Source organism: Suncus etruscus, chromosome 13, assembly GCF_024139225.1.
Source record: "Suncus etruscus isolate mSunEtr1 chromosome 13, mSunEtr1.pri.cur, whole genome shotgun sequence".
Classification (NCBI taxonomy): Eukaryota; Metazoa; Chordata; class Mammalia; order Eulipotyphla; family Soricidae; genus Suncus; species Suncus etruscus.
Window position 1 is genome coordinate 32,674,805 of NC_064860.1, and position 18,526 is coordinate 32,693,330.

Consider the following 18,526-nt stretch of genomic DNA (forward strand, 5'->3'; position numbering starts at 1 on the left):
GAGAGAAGAGAGAGGTGTGGAGAGAAGAGAGAAGAGAAAGGTGAAGAGAGAGAAGAGAGAGAAGAGAGAAGAGAGAAGAGAGAAGAGAGAAACAGAAGAGAAAGAAGAGGAGAGAGGAGAGGAGAGAAGAGCGAAACAGAGAGAGAAGAGAAAGAAGAGAGAAGAGAGAGATAAGGGAAAAGAGAAGAGAGAAAAGAGAAAAAAAAGAAGAGAGAAGAGAGGAGAGAAAGAGAAAGAAAAAGACAAGAGATAAGGGAAAGGAGAAGAGAGAAAAGGGAGAAGAGAGAAACAGAGAGACAGAAGAGAAAGAAAAGAGAGAGAAGAAAAGAGAAAAGAGAGAAGAGAGTTAAGGGAAGAGAAGAGAAGAGGAGAGAGAGAGAGGAGAGAGGCCAACAGAAAAATCGATTGAACGTTGCCATCCAAGAGAACTCCCAGGGCTTGGGAATCAGCACCTGCGAAGCTCTGCTTCCGAGAGCTCCCACTCCCAAGGCCTCCGGGAGCAGGGCCGAGCCCCGGGGGAGGCGACAGGGACGCGGGCGTCGCGGCGCGCAAGTGGCCGGGGCCCTAACGGAGCAGCTGCGCGCCGCGCTGCCTCTGCTCCGCGGGTGGGCCGCCAGGCGTCGCGCTGGAGCCGCGGTTGCCGGGGCGACGTTTCGGGGCGAGTGGGCGGCGCGGGGCGGCTGCGGGAGCCACTTGGCAGGAGTTGGGGGTGGGAGTGGCTCCCCAGGAGGCGCGCGAGCGGCCGGCCGGTCCCGGGGCCACGGCCGCGCGAGTTCCTCGGCGCCAGGTCGCTCGCTCGCTCGCTCGCTCGCTCGCTGCCGGGACGCGGAGCCAGGCGGGCGGGCGCGCGCTCCTCCCTCCGGCCCCCGGCATGACTTCTTGGGGCTCCCCTCTGGCGCCTCTGCTGCTGCTGGTGTCTCTGCACGGTGAGTACCCCGAAAACCTCTTCCAGGGCCCTGCCAGCCTGACTTTCCGCTGCCCAACTTGGTCCAGCGCTACAAGCGGATGCTCACCTTGCATAGCACCCCTTTGCGCCGCGGGACACCCCAGTACCCGGCGCCCCCTTTCCCCCTGCCCAGGTGTGCCCCGCCGTGCAGGTGCTCCCGGTTCAGAGGCCCTTGATCCGTTCATCGCGCCCTGGCCCAGCCACCGTGCTCACTGGCTTCCAGATAACGAACTCCAGTTGCTGCAAGGGGAGCGTTAGAAACTGTTTTTGGGGGATCCGTTCCCCAAGTTCCTAGCAAAAGCCGGAGCTCCAGGAGAAGCCGGAGATGTTTTCTTGGAGAACCAGGATTTGGAAGGAAAAGTGGTTGGATGAAAAAGTTTAGGAGTTTTTTTTTTTTTTTTTTTTTTGCTTCTGACTTTTTCAAAGCAGAGGACAGTGAGAGTTTTTTTTTTTCCCTTGAGAATAAGCCATGCAAGGTTCCTACAGCCTATTCGAAAGCAATACTTGAGAAAAATTAAAAAGAGCTCTGGTTTTTATTTTATTTTATTTTATTTCTTCCCCTGACGGTTTTTTTCTTCCCTTGAGGTATTTTTAAAATTGGTTTTATTAGAAAATTTTATTAGAAAAAATGCTCCCTCTCCCAAATATTCTAATGTTAGAACAAAGAAAATAAACGTGGGTTATTAATGTAAATGAAATTTAAAATTTAGTTTTCCATGCTTATGTTTTTGCTTTCCCTTTTAAAAAATAGTTTGGTTTGTAAGAAGAGTTTTCATTTATTTCTCCAGAAATGCCCCTCTTTTTTTTTTTTTTTGCCAGTGTATTGTTTGGTGGAATCGAATTCCCCCCCCCCCCCGTCCCATTTAATTGATTGATGAGATTTATAAAGATTTATTCTCCAGGATTTATTTATTTAAAAAGGTTCAGTGATTGACGAATAAACAATGGCTGGCTCTGTTTATTTCTGGAATTGTCAGTATGCCTCCCACGGTTCTAGGACCTCATTTGAACTGATATTTGGTCTTAGATCTTGAAGTAACTTTATTTTTTGCCTACTCCAACTGCATAAATTCATTTTGTTAAGGTAAGGGAGGAGGAAAATAAATTTTTTTCCAGTAGATGCTGTGAGAAAAACCATCAAAATTACAGATAGCTTTCCCGCAGTTCACTAGGTATACTTTTCAGTAGATAAAATGTATGGATAATATTTGACTGATACATATATGACTTGTGCTTTAAAATTACTTTCGTCTGCTTGCGAGTTTGAGAGGGCCGGTGTTGATTTTTCCTGTTCTTGTTCCTTCATGTCTGAAATAAAAAAGAATAAATGGGTTTTTATTTAATCCTCTGGACATAACTGAAGGTAGTCTAAATATTACTATAAGAATAACCAAAATTTTAGATAAAATATGTTAAGCTTTTTTATAATCAGTGCCACTGTTTGTAATTATTATTTTTTGTATTGTCCTTGAATTATTAGATAGTGTTTAAAGAGTTGATGTAATTCACAATAGTGAGTCTTACAAGGCTGTCGAATTTTGCTCTTTTTTTCTCTCTTCAACAAAACCATTTCTACATCATATTAGGGGCTTTAAAAACTTCCGAGGACATTTTAGACTTCTTGATAATCTACTTTATCTCAGAGATAATCTAGGAAATTAGAGGCATTTTCTCCTCCAAAACTGTGTTGATTATTTTCAACAAATAATCATCAAATTTTCTGAGTAGTAATTGTGCATCTGTGTGTCTGGTGGACAAGGGTGTTGGTGGAATTCAAAGATGCACAGACTTTGCCATCAGCTCTATAGGAGTTTTGGTTTTAAGACAGGCTGGTACCTCGCACACATGAGATATAATGCTAGGAATACTTAATAGATGCCACCTTGTAAATGTTAGTCATGATAGAAAAATTAATGGTGAAAATTTATGCTTGATTAGGTCTTGGATGATCAGAATTGAATTGAGGATGGTTCAGCTTCCTTTTCCTTTTTTAAAACATTTGTTATTGAACATTTTTTATAGGGCCTGGAACAGTGGCACAGCAATAGGGCGTTTGCCTTGCATGGGTCTAACCCAATATGGACCCCAGTTTGATCCCCTGGTGTCCCTGAGCCAGGAGCGATTTCTGAGCACCGAGCCAGGCGTAACCTCTGAGGGTCACTGGGTGTGGCCCCAAACACCAAAAACATTTTTTTTCATAGAGATTCTTTGGTTTATGATACTATTTTAATGGTTTCTCAAGCACATACTTCCAATACCACACCTGTCCAACAGTGTACCCACCTTTCTCTGTAAAGAACCCTAGTGCCCCTCCTTTTCAAACTGGGCCTCAATCTAATTTTCTTGTTGTGTTGCCTTTGAATCTTGTTGCTACCTGGCCTTCTTATATCTTTTATGTCACATTCTACATCTCTTTCTTTAAAACACTTTTTAATTTTTAAAATTTTGTTTCATTAAAGCACTGTAATTTACAAAGTTAGTCATAGTTGGATTTTATCATAGTGTTCCAATATCAATCCTGCCGCCAGTGTCAACTTCCTTTACCAGTGTTCTCTCCACACACCCCTGTCTGCTATCCTGACAGGCATCATTTCAAGTCTGGTTGTTAAAAGTTTAGGTTTTATGATTTCAGTATTGTTGATGCTATGGTTTGGATAAAATACGATAGGCTTTATTATAAGTCTCTTTATTGTCAAGTTCTATCATTCCTTAACACCATGGGTACCCTTTGCTTTCTCTTGATTCTTAGGGATTTAGGTCTGTTTATCAAGGTTTTTAATTTTGATTTCACTTTTGCATATGCTGTTTCTCTTTTTTCCTCCTTATAATTTAGAATATTCTAGGCATTTCCCTTTTAAATATTAACAGGTGTTGGAAATGGTGTTAGAAAGGGGTCTGTGTTCAATTTTTTTTGTAGCTGTTCATTGCATTTCCTTATCCAGTTATTCTTTTTGTTTAATTTTATATTGTATTGATAGGTTTTTTTTTTTTTTTTCTTTTGGGCCAAACCCGGCTGTGCTCAGGGATTGCTTCCTTTTCTGGCTCTGTGCTCAGGGATCACTCCTGGTGAGCTCGGAGAACCACATGAGATGCCAGGGATGTACCACAGTTTCTTTAGCCATTCATCTGTTGAAGGGCATCTTGGTTGTTTCCAGAGTCTGGCTATTGTGAATAGCGCTGCAATGAATATAGGTGTGAGGAAGGGATTTTTGTATCGTATTTTTGTGTTTCTAGGGTATATCTCTAGGAGTGGTATAGCTGGATAGTATGGGAGCTCAATTTCCAGTTTTTTGAGGTGTCTCCATATTGTATTCCATAAAGGTTGGACTAGATGGCATACCCACCAGCAGTGAATAAGAGTTTCTTTCTCTCCACATCCCCACCAGCACTGATTGCTTTTGTTCTTTGTGAGGTGTGCCAGTCTCTGTAGTGTGAGATGCTACATCATTGTTGTTTGGATTTGCATCTCCGTGATGGGTTAGTGATGTGGAACACTTTTTCATGTGCATTTTGGCCATTTATATTTCTTCTTTGACAAAGTGTTCATTTCTTCTCCCCATTTTATAATGGGGTTATATTTTTTTCTTGTTAAGTTCTGTCAGTACCTTGTATTTTTTCGATATCAGCTCCTTATCTGATGGGAATTGGGTGAATAAGTTTCTCCCATTCTGTGGGTGGCTTTTGTATTCTAAGTAGTATTTCCTTTGAGGTGCAGAAGCTTCACAGCTTAATATAGTTCCATCTGTTTATCTCTATTTCGACTTGTTTGGAGAGTGATGCTTCACCCTTGACAATGCTTTTAGTTGCAGTGTCATGGAGTGTTTCACCAACGTGTTGTTCTATATATTTTATGGTTTCAGACCTCATATCAAGGTCTTTAATCTATTTGGATTTGACTTTTGTGCATGGTGTTAGATGGGGGTCTGAGTTTGCTTTTTTTTGCAAGTTGTGCCAACACCATTCATTGAAAAGGCTTTCCTTGCTCCATTTTGGATTTCTTGCCCATTTATTAAAGATTAGTTGATTGTATGCCTGGGGAACATTCTCTGAATACTCAAGTCTATTCCACTGGTCTGAGGATCTGTCTTTATTCCAATAACATATTTTAATAACATATACACAATGGAATATGATGCAGCCATCAGGAGAGATGAAATCATGAAATTCTCCTATACATGGATATACATAGAATCTATTATGCTCAGTGAAATAAGTCAGAGGGGGAGAGAGACATACAGAATAGTCTCACTCATCTAAGGGTTTTAAGAAAAATTAAGGACATTATTGTAATAATACCCAGAGACAATAGGGCCAGAAGGACCAGCTCACAATATGAAGCTCACCACAAAGAATGGTGAGTGCAGTTAGGAAAATTACACTGACAACTATCATGACAATCCTGATGAGTGAGAGAAGTCGAATGCCTGTCTTGAATACAGGCAGGGGTTGAGAAGGAGGGAGGGAGGAAGGGAGGACATTGGTTGTGGTAATGTTGCACTGGTGAAGCAGGGTGTTCTGTATATTAATAAAACCCAACTACAATCATGCTTGTAATCATGGTGCTTAAATAAAGATTTTATTTAAATAAATAAATAAAAGAGATGCCAGGAATGGAAGCCTAGTTTACTGCGTGCAAGGCAAATACCCTACCTGCTGTACTATTGCTCTGGCCCCAAGTTTTTATAGTGTTTTGTTGTTTTTGTTTTTTTTGCAAAGATGTTTATGAGTTTCAGTCATATAATACCGAACACCCATTGTTTTTCCAGTGTCCCCAATTTTCCTTTGCCCTCTGTCCCTGCCCTCCCTCCCTCCTCCACATTGTCTTCCTCCATGACATCCATTTTTCTTCTCTTTCTTTCTTTTTTCCCTTTTAGACAATATTGCTTTGTAATATTGTTACTGAGGGGTTATCCTGCATATCACTTTACCTTCTTTCAACACCAATTTCTTCTCCAGAGTGATCATTTCCAACTGTCATTATGATGGCAGTTCCTTCTCTGTTCTAACAACTCCACGCTCACTTATATTGGCAGGCTTCCTACCAAGGATTGGTCCTCCTGGCCCTTATCTCCATTGTCTTTGGGTATTATTACTACAAAAAAAGCATCTTTTTAAAATATATATACCACAAATGAGTGCAGTCATTCTATAACTATCCTTCTCCCTCTAACTCATTTTGCTCTCTGTATCCATCCATGTATAAGCACATTTCATCACTTTATTTTTCCTAAAAGTTGCATAGTATTACATTGTTTCTTTGTTCCCTTATTTGTTTTTAGGAATTTAGGGTTGTTTCCAGATTCTGGCTATTGTGAGTAGTGTTGCAATGAACACAGGAGTGCAGATGTTTATTTGCATGTTGTTTATGGGCTCCTAGGACATATTCCCAGAAACTGTATTTCTGAGTCATATGGGAGTTCTAGTCCTTTTTTTTTTTTTTGAAGATTGTTCAAAAAGAATGCACCAATCAACATTCCCACCAGCAGTGAATGTAAGTCCCATTCTCTCCACATCTGACCCAGCACTGGTTGTTCTTGATCTTAAAGATGTGCGTCAGTCTCTGTGGTGTGAGATATCTCATTGTTAATGAATGATGTGGAACATTTTTTCATGTGCCTTATGTCTATTTGTATTTCTTCTTTGAGAACGTTTCTGCCCATCTCTTCTCTCCATTTTATGATGGAGTTAGATAATTTTTTTCTTGTTAAGTTCTACTAATGCCTTATATATCTTAGGTATTAACCCCTTATCAGTAGTTATTGGGTGAAAACTTTTTCTCTATCCATAAGAGTCTTTGTATTCTGGTCACCATTTCCTTTGAAAAATGAAAAAATGCTTCTTAGTTTAACATAGTCCTATTTACTTATCCTTGTTTCCACTTCCTTGGTCAGAATGTGTCATCCTTGAAGATGCCTTTAGTTTTAATGTCATAGAGAATTTGTCCTACATTTTCTCTGTGCACCTAATGGATTCAGGTCTAATATAAATATATTTAATCCATTTTGATTTGAATTCATACACATTTTTAAAAAGAGATCTGAGTCCTTTATTCACATGTAGTTACCAGCATTCCTAGTACTACTTGTTGAAGAGGCTTTCTTTGCTCTACTTCATTTTTCTTGCCCCTTTATCAAAGATAAATTAATCATATACTTGAGGATTTATCTCAGTATATACAAGTCTATTTCATTGATCTAAGGGTATGCTTATATTCCAATACCACATTGTTTTAATTACTATCATTTTATGGTACAGTTTGAAGTTGGGGAAAGTGATGCCTTCCATCTTCTTGTTCCCAAAGATAGCTTTAACTATTTTTGGGGATTTAATATGTCATGCAAATTTGAGAAGCATTTGATCTATTTCTTTAATTATATAACTTATTATAAATTAGACATGATTTAAATATATTTAATAAATAACATATATTTATATATTCTATTATATATAGAATATATACATATATTTATATATAATATATAAAATTAAATCTGTTCAGTTCTTTGGGGATTATTGCCATTTTTTTTGTGTTTTTTGGGTCACACCTGGCAGTGCTCAGGGGTTATTCCTGGCTCCATGCTCAGAAATTGCTCCTGGCAGGCATGGGGGACCATATGGGACACTGGGATTCGAACCAATGACCTTCTGCATGAAAGGCAAACACCTTCCTCCATGCTATCTCTCCAGCCCGATTATTGACATTTTAATGGTGTTAATCCTCCTGCTCCATGAAGAGGGTATGTGTTTTCATTTCCTTGTGTCCTCTTTTATTTTTGAAGCATGTTTTGTATTTTTTTCCTGTAGGTCTTTCATATTAGTTGATTCCAAGGTACTTGACTTTCTGAGGCACAATTGTGAATGTGATTATTTTTTTAATAGCTCTTTCTTCTCTTTCATTATTTCTATATAGAAAAGACATGGATTTTGTGTATTAATTTTGTAGCTGCCACTTAAGTCTGGAAACTTTTTTGTAGCCTTTAGAGTTTTCTAAATACAGTATTATGCCATCTGTAAATAATAAGAGTTTGACTTTTTCCTTTCCTATGTGGATGCCCTTGTTAGCACTTTTCTGCCTACTTGCAAGTAATTTAAGTACTATATTGAATAGGAGTGGTGAGAGGGTGAGAGTGGGCAACCTTATCTTGTGCTAGATCTTAGAGGAAAGAACTTTACCTTTTCTTGAGTATAATGTTTGCTCTGAGATTGTGGTAAATAACTTTTATTATATTGCGGAAAGTTCCTTCATTTTCCATCTTGTTGAGAGTTTTTATTATAACTGGGCACTGGATATTGACAGATGCTTTCTCTGCATCATCTAGTGATATGATCATATGACTTTTATCTCCTATTATTGATATGGTATATTATGTTGTTTGAATTACTTATGTTAAACAATTTTTATATGTCTTGTATGAATCCTACTTGGTCATAGTGTATCGTTTTGATAAGTAGTTGGATTGCATTTGCTAGTATTTTGTTGAGGATCTTTATATCTTTATGTTTTTATATTAAGAATATATACCTGTATTTCTCCCTTTTTTTGTGGTGTCTCTGATTTTGCTGTCAGGGTAACATTAGCTTCATAGAAACTGGAAGTGTTTCCGTTTCTCTTTCTCTTCAAACAGAACCACATAACTTGAATCATCTTGTTCTGCCTCATAAATTGAGGAGAAAAAAATGGATGGTACCAAGACCAAACAGTTGTATAAACATTGAGTAGAAATAAAAAACGATCAGACTTAAACACCAAACCCAAACCTAAGGATAAGAGAGAATCGATATCCAGTCTACAACAAGCTAGACACAGAGGGGACCACTTATACTTTGCCCAGTGGGCAAAGGAGGGGGAATGGGATACATGCTAGGAACAGGGTTGGAGGGAGGACAACACTGATGATGGGAATGCCCCATGTTCAATATTGCTTTCATTTCCTGGAAAAGCTTAAAAATGATTGGCAGTAGGTCCTCTTTAAAGGTTTGTAAGAATTTACTGTGAATTTATCTGGGTCTGCCTTTTGTGTTTGAGAAGCATTTTGGTTACCATTCTAATATCCTCAATATCGTGATAGGTCAGGTTGGGTATCCAAATCATCTTGATTCAACCTTATGAGGTTATAGGAGTCTAAGAATTTATCCATTTCTTCCAGGTTCTCTTGTTTTGTGACATAGAGATTATCAAAGTAATCACTGGTTGTGTTAACATATTTCCAATGGATAATGCATTGAAGATAGAAATAGAGTCTTATATTTTTTGAATAAAAATATGACAGGAAATTTTTATAACGTTTAATTCTCCATAGAGAGTAACTTCAAAAGGAATTTGAATGGGAAAGTTGACTTTTGCATACTTCTGCCTCTTGTGCAACTTGGGAGTCCTTGGAATAGTGGAAAAGTTTCTTGGGTCTGAGAGGTGAATAAAAAGAAAGAAAACAACCAATAATATGAAGTGAAAATAAAAAGAACTATGTGTTTACATAGAATCATTATGAACATTTATTAAAACATTTACTCTCTTCCATTTAATGTTTTGAAAGGATATAAATTTTACTAAAAATGTCTGTAGTTTGACCTTCATGAAAGGTGACAGATGAAAATTTTAGAGCAATTAAGCTTAATATGTTTGATATTCAATATGCACTAAAATATTAAATCACCAAATGCTTTTAAAATGTTATGTTTAGAACTGTTGTCAGACCTTCCCAAGGTAATGATGCAATGGGTAAAATCTTTTTCCCCCAGTAACAGTATGTGGCACATTTTCAAATGTGTTTTCACACTTTGACAGTGAAAGCATTTATAATGAAAGTCTCATTTGAATCTTCATACTTAAGCCATGTGATTCAGTGTCAAACAAGGTGATATGCCGGTGCACAGAATTCTTTAGTTGTAGAGAGTTGTACAGAAAAAGATTGGAAGCATCAGCTGAGTTGGACAAAATGGGGAAAAATAGTTACATTCCTACTAAAATTCTCATATACAACTTATATTTAGAACAGGGGTCTTGAATCCATTGTTATATATACTAATAGTTATCACAAGTTTGCTTCTTGACATTAGTCAGAGGTAGATTTGCTGGAATTGAGGTAGTTTAGACACTTTGGTTCAGAAACCTCAATGTCCCCTTCCCCCTTCCTGAGGACTTCTTGGTTGCTCACACAGCTCACCATTTCTTAGACTCGCAGGGGTCCTCAAACTTTTTAAACAGGGGGCTAGTTCACTGTCTCTCAGACCATTGGAGGGTCTGACTATAGTAAAAACAAAACTTATGAACGAATTGTTATGCACACTACATATATCTTATTTTGCAATGAAGAAACAAAATAGATACAAATACAATATGTGGCCCGTGGGCCATAGTTTGAGGACCACTGGTAGAGCATTCTTTTTTGTTTTGTTGTGTTTTGTTTTTGGGCCACACCTGGTGACATTTAGGGATTATTCCTGGCTATGCACTCAGAAATTACTCCTGGATTGGGAGACCATTTGTAACACCGGGGGATCAAATCTTGGTCCTTCTTAGGTTAGCACATTCAAGGCATATGCCCTACTGCTTGCACCACTGTTCAGGCTCCTCTTGAGAACATTCTTCAGATCATATTTCCACTCATCTCTGTTCAACTATTTTCAAAGTATTTAGCAGTTTACCAGAGATTAAATCTGTTTCCTGATTTTACAAATGGCAGAATTGAGAATTTTCAGATATAGTTTATTATGATCTTTATCAAATGTTACATAGATGCAAAGACTGTCCCTTACCTTGTATTATAGGAGATCACTAATATTTGTTTATAAAATAGAATTAAAGTAAACTAATACCATTTTGCTGATGCAAATGTAAGTCAATTCAATAACAAATCTGTAGAAGTTTACTTTTGATTTTTGTTTATTTTACATTTTTATCTTCAGAAATAAACTGGCAGGATGAGATGCATAGTTTTCTTTAGAAATGTGTTGTCAGTAAACAATTAGATATCCCAGAAATTCCAAATTGAGAAATTCTTGTATTGTATTTTTTTTCTTTTTCCAGAAGAATGATCAGAGAACCAGTCTAATCTCAACTATGAATGAGAATGGATTAGGGATGAATGAAAATATCAGGGTTGAAGCTTGGGCTAGAAGACTGAAGTTTATGGTTTTTTTGTTTTTGGGCCACACCCATTGACACTTAGGGGTTACTTCTGGCTATGCACTCAGAAATTGCTCCTGGCTTGGGGGACCATATGGGATGCCGGGGGATCGAACCAAGGTTCATCCTAGGTTAGTGCTGCAAGGCAAATGCCCTACCGCTGCACCACTGCTTTGGCCCCTGAAGTTTATGTTTATAATGCTTAGAAATGAATTGGTAATTCACATTGTGACTGTGTGAATATTACTCAAATGTAGTGGGGCAACTGCTATGTTAGTTTTAAAGGCATCCTTAATCCATTATTTTATTTTGCTTTTTTAAATTTTAATGAAAAAAGGTAGCTTTATTGAATGAAACATGCTTAGAAAGATATGAGAGAAGATGAAAGGAAGAATATGTGGTTAAGAGGAAATGCAACCTTCTTTAGAGTGGAAATAAGCAAGCAAAGAAAGAGACAAAAGATCAGAAAATGTGTTCAGAACAAAGGCTTGAAGAGCAAACCTAATTCAATATTTGAAAACATGGAATAAGAAGTTAAAAATTAACCAAATTGTTTAATTTTATTTCAGTGGAAACAATTTGCAATTTATAGAACTTTCTGTTCACAGCAGTTCCTCATATAAAATATTATTTTTTTCATTCTTACATCCTTTAGTGATGACCCTTGACTGTTTTCTCCTTATATATATATGCCTTGGAGAGGTATATTTTTCCATTAGCTTCATCATGTTATTGTAAGATAAATACAGCTAGTTATTTTTAGCTATAATTATTCCCTCTGCCAGTTTTGAGGATTGATAGAAAACAACACAGCAACCCTGGAGTCAACCAAGCAGACTCAGAAGTTATCTTAGAATTTGGGCACTGGTGTGGTATATTTTGAATATCTAATAGTTCTATTTGCATAAAGGTTAATCATGGAGGTATTTGAGGCAATCAAGGTATCAGAGCCAGCAACACTTAGTGGGCTGAAGGGGTAAAATTATCACATGGTCACATCCTTGCGATTTTGGGTTTCATAGGCTGGTGGTTGTATGGTGGCTTCCTTGATTGAGGGGACTCAGGGGAGTCACACATGGCATAGGGGCAATGAGGCAGGAAGAGAAACTGAGCTCTTGATGCACTGCACCTAGATGACAAAAGAGGCCATGTCAGCATTATAGATCCATAGGGGCATGTTGTGGGTTTGACCGGTGGGCTGCAGGTATGGAGTCTCTCCATGGTAGCCCAGTGAGAAGCTGCACACAGCATAGGGAAGTGAGGAGCAAGAAGAGGGTCTTGTTACAAATATTTTAAAATTGATTCTAAGTATATTTGTAATCCCCAAATGTTGAAGGTTTTCATTTTAAAATAAAGATTTCCTAAGGGATTTCTGAAGATTATTCTGGAGAATGACATTGAACTTATGAGAATATATCTAGTAATTTGAAGTTTTCCATTTCCACAGTTGGTATGATTCATTGTCACTAGGTACCTTAAATATTACTGTGAAAGTTTTGTAAGTCACTCTGGTCACAATAAAAATATTAAAAAATACTTTTGCATGTTTTTTGTACCAGACATACCTGCAGGTACTCAGAGATTACTCCTGTTCTGTGCTCTGGGGTCTTTCCTAGTGGTGTATGAGTCAATATGCATTGCTAGAGATCTAATCCTGGCTGACTCCTACATCAGGCTAGCACTTTACTTGTTATATTATCTCTCCAGCCACTCATGTTTGTATTCTCAATTTTGAGGTGTTTATGTTAGAACTCCTCACTCAAGCACATAATAGTGCTTCTAAAACTTTCTGTCTTCTCCTGATAATATGTGTTTAGGTAATAAAATTAAATGGTAATTTAAAAATTACCATATTTTTTCTTTTTTTTCTTTTTTTATTTAAACACCTTGATTACATACATGATTGTGTTTGTGTTTCAGTCATGTAAAGAACACCACCCGTCACCAGTGCAACATTCCCATCACCAATGTAAAATTACCATATTTTATATTTTAACATTTAAAATATTTATATACATATTTAAAATTTAGCCACCGTGAAATTACAAAGTAATTCGTGATTGAGTTTCATGCATACATTTTTTTCAACACCAATCCCATAGTCAGTATTCAGTGCCACCAATCCCCCCTCATCCCTGTTTGCCTTCCACTTACCAGTCTTCTATGAGGTGATTTTTTTTAAATAAAAATGTTTCACTGTGGTTTATAGCACTGCTGCTGATAGGGTTCCATACATAACATCTAACCACCTTTCAGAGTCACTTCTATTCCACTTGCACCATAGGCATCCCCCCTTCCCTGTACCCAACCCTTTCAAGTAGATGTTTCTTAATGAATATCTGTTTCCACATTCTTTGTTTTCAGTGTTTCTTTAGGTATTCGTTATTCTACCATTATATTTCTTTATATCCCTCACCTGAGAATGATTATTCTGTGCTGGTCTCTATCTTTCTTACTAACTTCTCTCAGCATGATACTCTTCAGTTTCCTCCCTCCATGTAGCAGTAAATTGCATGACTAAGCATATTTTTATGGTAAAGTAATACTCTATTGTGTATATGTACCATAGTTTTTTAATCCAATAGTCTATTCTTAGACACTTGAATTGTTTCCATATATTGGCTGTTTTTGATAGTGCTGCAAGCAACATAGGGGAGCAAATGTCTTTTCTCCATTTTTTTGTGTGTGGGGGGGCTTGGCATAATTCCTAGAAGTGGAATTTCTGGTTTAAATGGAAGCACAATTCCTAGCTTTTAAGTAATGTTCATGTTGTTTTCCAGAAAGGCTAACACAGATAATATTTTTTCTGATGTGTGCTAGTCTCTGACATGTGTAATACTTCATTGCTGCTTTGATTTGTTTCTTTGAGGAAGTTTCTGTTCCTCTCTGTGTTTTTTTTATAGGGTTGGATTTTTATTTTGTAAAGTTCTTACAGTGCCTTATATATTTTTATACTAGCTTCTTATCAGATGAATGTTGGGTAGATAATTTATTTTGCTTTGTGTGCTATCTTTTTATCCTGGTCATCATTTCCTTTGAGGTGTAGAAGCATCTTAATTTTATGTAGCCCATTTGTCTATCTTTGCTTCCATTTGCTTGTTCAGTGGTGTTTCATCCTTGAAGATACCTTTAGCTTCAATATTATAGAAATTTCTGCATAAGTTCTCCCCTATGGTGCTTATGAATTTAGGTCTGATATCAAGGTCTTTAATTCGTTTTGATGTGACTTTTGTGCTTGGTATTAGAAAGAGGTCTGAGTTTAATTTTTGTTTGTAGCTGACCAGTTTTCCTAAACTACTTATTGGAGAATCTTTTCTTGCTCCACTTCATAGTTTTGCTTCTTTATTAAGGATTAACTGATCATATCCCTGAGGGTCTGTTTCATGATAATCCACTATATTCCATTGATATAAGGATCTTTCTTCTTTTTGGTAATATATTGTTTTTAATTACTACTGCTTTGTAGTATAGTTTGCATTGGGGAAGGGGATACCTCCCATCTACTTTTTTCCAAAGTGGGGTTTATTGTTCCATATGAAATTCAGGAGCGTTTAATTTATTTTTTTTTGAAAAACATCCTGGATATTCTTATAGAGAATGTACTGAAATAATGCTTTGGAATTATTGTCATTTTGATTAGATCTCCCAATCTATGAGCAAGGGATGCTTCCATATCGTGTGTTGTCTTTTATTTCTTGAAGTAGTGTTTTGTAGTTTTCTTCGTACAGATCTTTCACCTCTTTAGATAGTTGATTCCTAGGTACTTGATTTTCTGAGAAACAGCTAAGAATGGATTGCTTTATATTTTTATTTAATTTTTGTGTTTTAAGTCTTTTATAAAGTATTTTTTGAGTCAATGTGAGATGCACAGTTATAAAATTGTTCATGTTAGAGTTTCAGTGATAAAATGTCCAACACCCTTCCTTTCACCAGTTCACCAGTAGTGAGTGATTCCTGAGCACAGAGCCAGGAGTGTATGTCTTGAGTACAACCAGGTGTGCCTTTCAAAAAAATGCAAACTAAAAAGGCTCGAATTCTTTATAACATTCAAGCTTAAATATTATTGGAATTTTAAATTATTGAATACTACAAACAACTTTTGTTTATGTGATTGTGTCTATTGGTATTTACCATATTACAAATTAAAAGTAAAAAAATGAAAAAATACTAGTTTAAAAATATAAATACGTTCATCATATGTTGATATAAACAGCATGTTTTAGTGACAAATGAAAAAGTTTTCTAAGAGCAAAAAGTACCAGGGCCAGATGAATCAAATGAGTTGAGTACATACTTTGCATGTAGGAGTCTTGGGTTAGAAGTTCTTCAACTATCATCTTCTTTCCTTTCTGCTTCTGTGTTCACTTTATTCTGATGTTTTGTCTCATGTTTTGTTATATCGAGGACAACATGGTCTCATACAGACAAATAAAAAAGGAAGGAGTTAGTATTGTTTTAAAGTAATTTTGAATATTATTGGATAGTCTATCAAAAGTTGATGAGTGGCAGGTCTTAAAAGTTGGTTTCAATGAGGAACTGAAAACCATTTTAGTCAATATTTATGCTGTTATTTTAAAATCTGTTGATTTATCTTCAGGTGGATCTAATACACCATTTTTGTTGACATCATACATTGTTATGTTGACACACAGGCAGACATTAACAATGCTGACATTAAATTGCATAATCTATTGTTAATATAATTATTGATCTTATCTGGACAGTTTTTAAATAATGGAAAGCTGTTAAATTCACAGTGTCAGGTACAAATCTTCAAAATTTGATTATTTGCTCGAATTTCAGCAATGACAGTCAGTTGACAATTATTTTACCTAAAGTGTTAAGTCTTATTTTGTTCATTTCTGAGAAAAATCTTTTACATTTACATAAATCTGAATAAATGTTATTCTTTCAAGTAAAACTGCTGATTCATGAAAAAAAAAGAGCAATTAGTTTACGTGACTTTGAGCTTTAGTACTTGTGCCAGGGACTTTTTGACAGATTTTTCATATGAGTCTTTATTAGTATAAGTGATGTTTTTATGCTATTCATTCCTCCCAATAAAGATGTTTCAAAGGCCAGGATTTTATAAAATTCTGTTATTGCTTCGTCATCAAAGACATTCTTTAATGGAACTGAATTTTTTCTTTAACTGTGAGTTAATTTTGCTTAAGACTAGTGACTGTAGGTATATTTTCGTGTTACTGCCCTGCAAAGTGATATTGTCAGCATGTTTACCCGCTTTTACCCCCTTGCTTTTCTGTAAGGACTCCCCATTGTACTCCATCATCAATACAAATGTCAACATAGGTTAAAAATAAGTAAGTTTTATATTATCTCTACTAAGAAAATAGCTTTCAGGGCTAAAAAAGATTAGGCTGAGTACATGCTTTTGCTATAGTATTGAAGTGCTGGGTTTGATCCCTGATAGCACATGGACCCCAAGCACTGAACCAGGAGTAGATTCTGAAAGCTTCTAGGTATGACACCCAAGCCTCCGAAACAACCCAAAGTTTTCGAATGAAATTTCCAAGAAAATAGCTTTCAACTCATGGACTTTCTACAGGGGTTGGAGAGTCTTGACCCCATGGGCCTTTTGACCATATTTAAATTCGTAATATACTGCAAAAGAATGAAATAATGAGCTTATTATTGATGAACTTAATTTTGCATTATATCATTACATATGTATTATATATTATATTTTAATTAATTGCAAAACAAACCATCCCAGGCACAAAATCAGAACTGAAGTATTTAAGAATTGACTCATATCCATCTACCCAGATCTTTTGTTCTGGCCATAAATAATAGATTACACGTATGTTTTTAAAATACCATACATGTTTGACATTTTTTTTGCAGTGCTGGGGATTGGAACCATGACCTCAAACATACGGTATATGCTCTACTCAAAGCCCTATACTGTAAAATCACATCATGTACCTTATCTCCAAGCCCAGGTGAATGAGGCTGAATCAGAATAGTGCATGAAAAAATCCAAATCAGGCTGAGTGTGAAACAAGTATTGTCTGGCAGTGTTCTACCTCATCTATATACCAAGCTGCCTGGCACAACTGCAGTTTTTATTGAGTACAGTCTATCTCTGGTAGGGGCAATAAGGACAGAATAAGGACAGATAGCTCAGTCTACACTGAGCTAATCCCACCTAGATTTACAAGTAAAAAGTTTTGGGGTAAATCCAAGTTGTAAACAAACATACAAAGGAACCAGGGGTGATCTTTGTTTAAGGTAAAATAAGGTATAACCTAACATTATACCAGGCCTTAAAACTTATTTTTTTAAACAATTTAATACAAGCACCTTACTTTATTTGTTAGACGACAATATCCTTTACAACAATAATTTTTTTATTGACTTGTATTTTTTAGCATAATTTACTTAGAGGTTTTTTTCATTGGTGGTATACATTGAGTTTCTGATTTTTTGATATTAAGAACAGTGAACTTTTTAGTTCACTAATTTAGAAAGTTGTGTATGTATTTCTGTAATTTAGCTTACCCAAAGTGAATTATTTGTATTGCATACCTTTCACATTTGAGGAAAATAATAACATTGTGTGAAGGTTCAGCTTTGAATAGTCAGATATAAAATATTTCAGTTTCTGACTTATCATTTATTTGTGCTAGAAGTTTGGAATGTCAGAATGTCCTGACCTTGAGTCTGATTATCTGAGTGGAGATGGCCTTCTGTATTAATTGCAAAGTACTAAATTAAAACGGCACAGAACTGTGTAGTCTTTAAACACACAGTGTTGTAAATCCATTTTAAAAATGTGTCCAAGCAAACATCTGTTAAGTGAAAACTAAGTTAATGAAATGACATCTTTCGGGGGCGGTGAGTGTTGGTCTATATCTGGCAGTGTTCAAAGGGGCTACTCTGGCTCTCTGTTTGGGGTCACTCCCTATGCAATGCATCTTCTTAGCCCTTTGAATTATCCCTTTGGCTCCTAAAATTATACACTTTTAAAGCATGTAGCATAGTGCTGAATTTATAGGAAATGCTTTCTTCATAGCAAAAAGCTGCAATTAATCAGCCCTCGTTACTCAGGAGGTCAGAGTTTTCAGCAGGGAGTACCAATGGAGGTGACCTTGGATAAATTATGTACTTCTCCGGGCCTGCTTTCATTTGCAAATGATAATCTGCTGTTCTTTTCCAGTTTTCTAATCTAGTGATTCTTAGACTTGGCTTTCAAGTATGCCATTGATAGCATTTCCCAGCTGTTCTTTTCACATTTCCGTGGAATGTTTTTATGCAAAGCCAGGTGGTCTCCAAAATGGACAGAGTTGGCAGAACTTTTCAAAACAATTCTGATTCGTAAACTCACGCCTACTGTGTTATCTTGGTATGTGTAATTTGTTTACAGATTGTTAAATTTTTTTTTCTGAAGCGAAGACACACTAATAGAGAAGTTCTTTGAGTTTTCTTCTCCA

The 18,526-nt window shown here is 36.6% G+C and overlaps 1 protein-coding gene across 1 annotated transcript in view; it reads left to right on the forward strand.

Moving 5' to 3' along the window:
* Positions 1–744: 744 nt before the first annotated feature.
* Positions 745–18,526, forward strand: part of IGSF11 (immunoglobulin superfamily member 11) — a 152,809-nt gene continuing 135,027 nt past the window's right edge. The window contains exon 1 of the mRNA XM_049785916.1: positions 745–926. Within this exon, the coding sequence (XP_049641873.1) occupies positions 872–926 (55 nt within the window). The 5' untranslated portion in view covers positions 745–871. The remainder of the gene's footprint in view (positions 927–18,526) is intronic.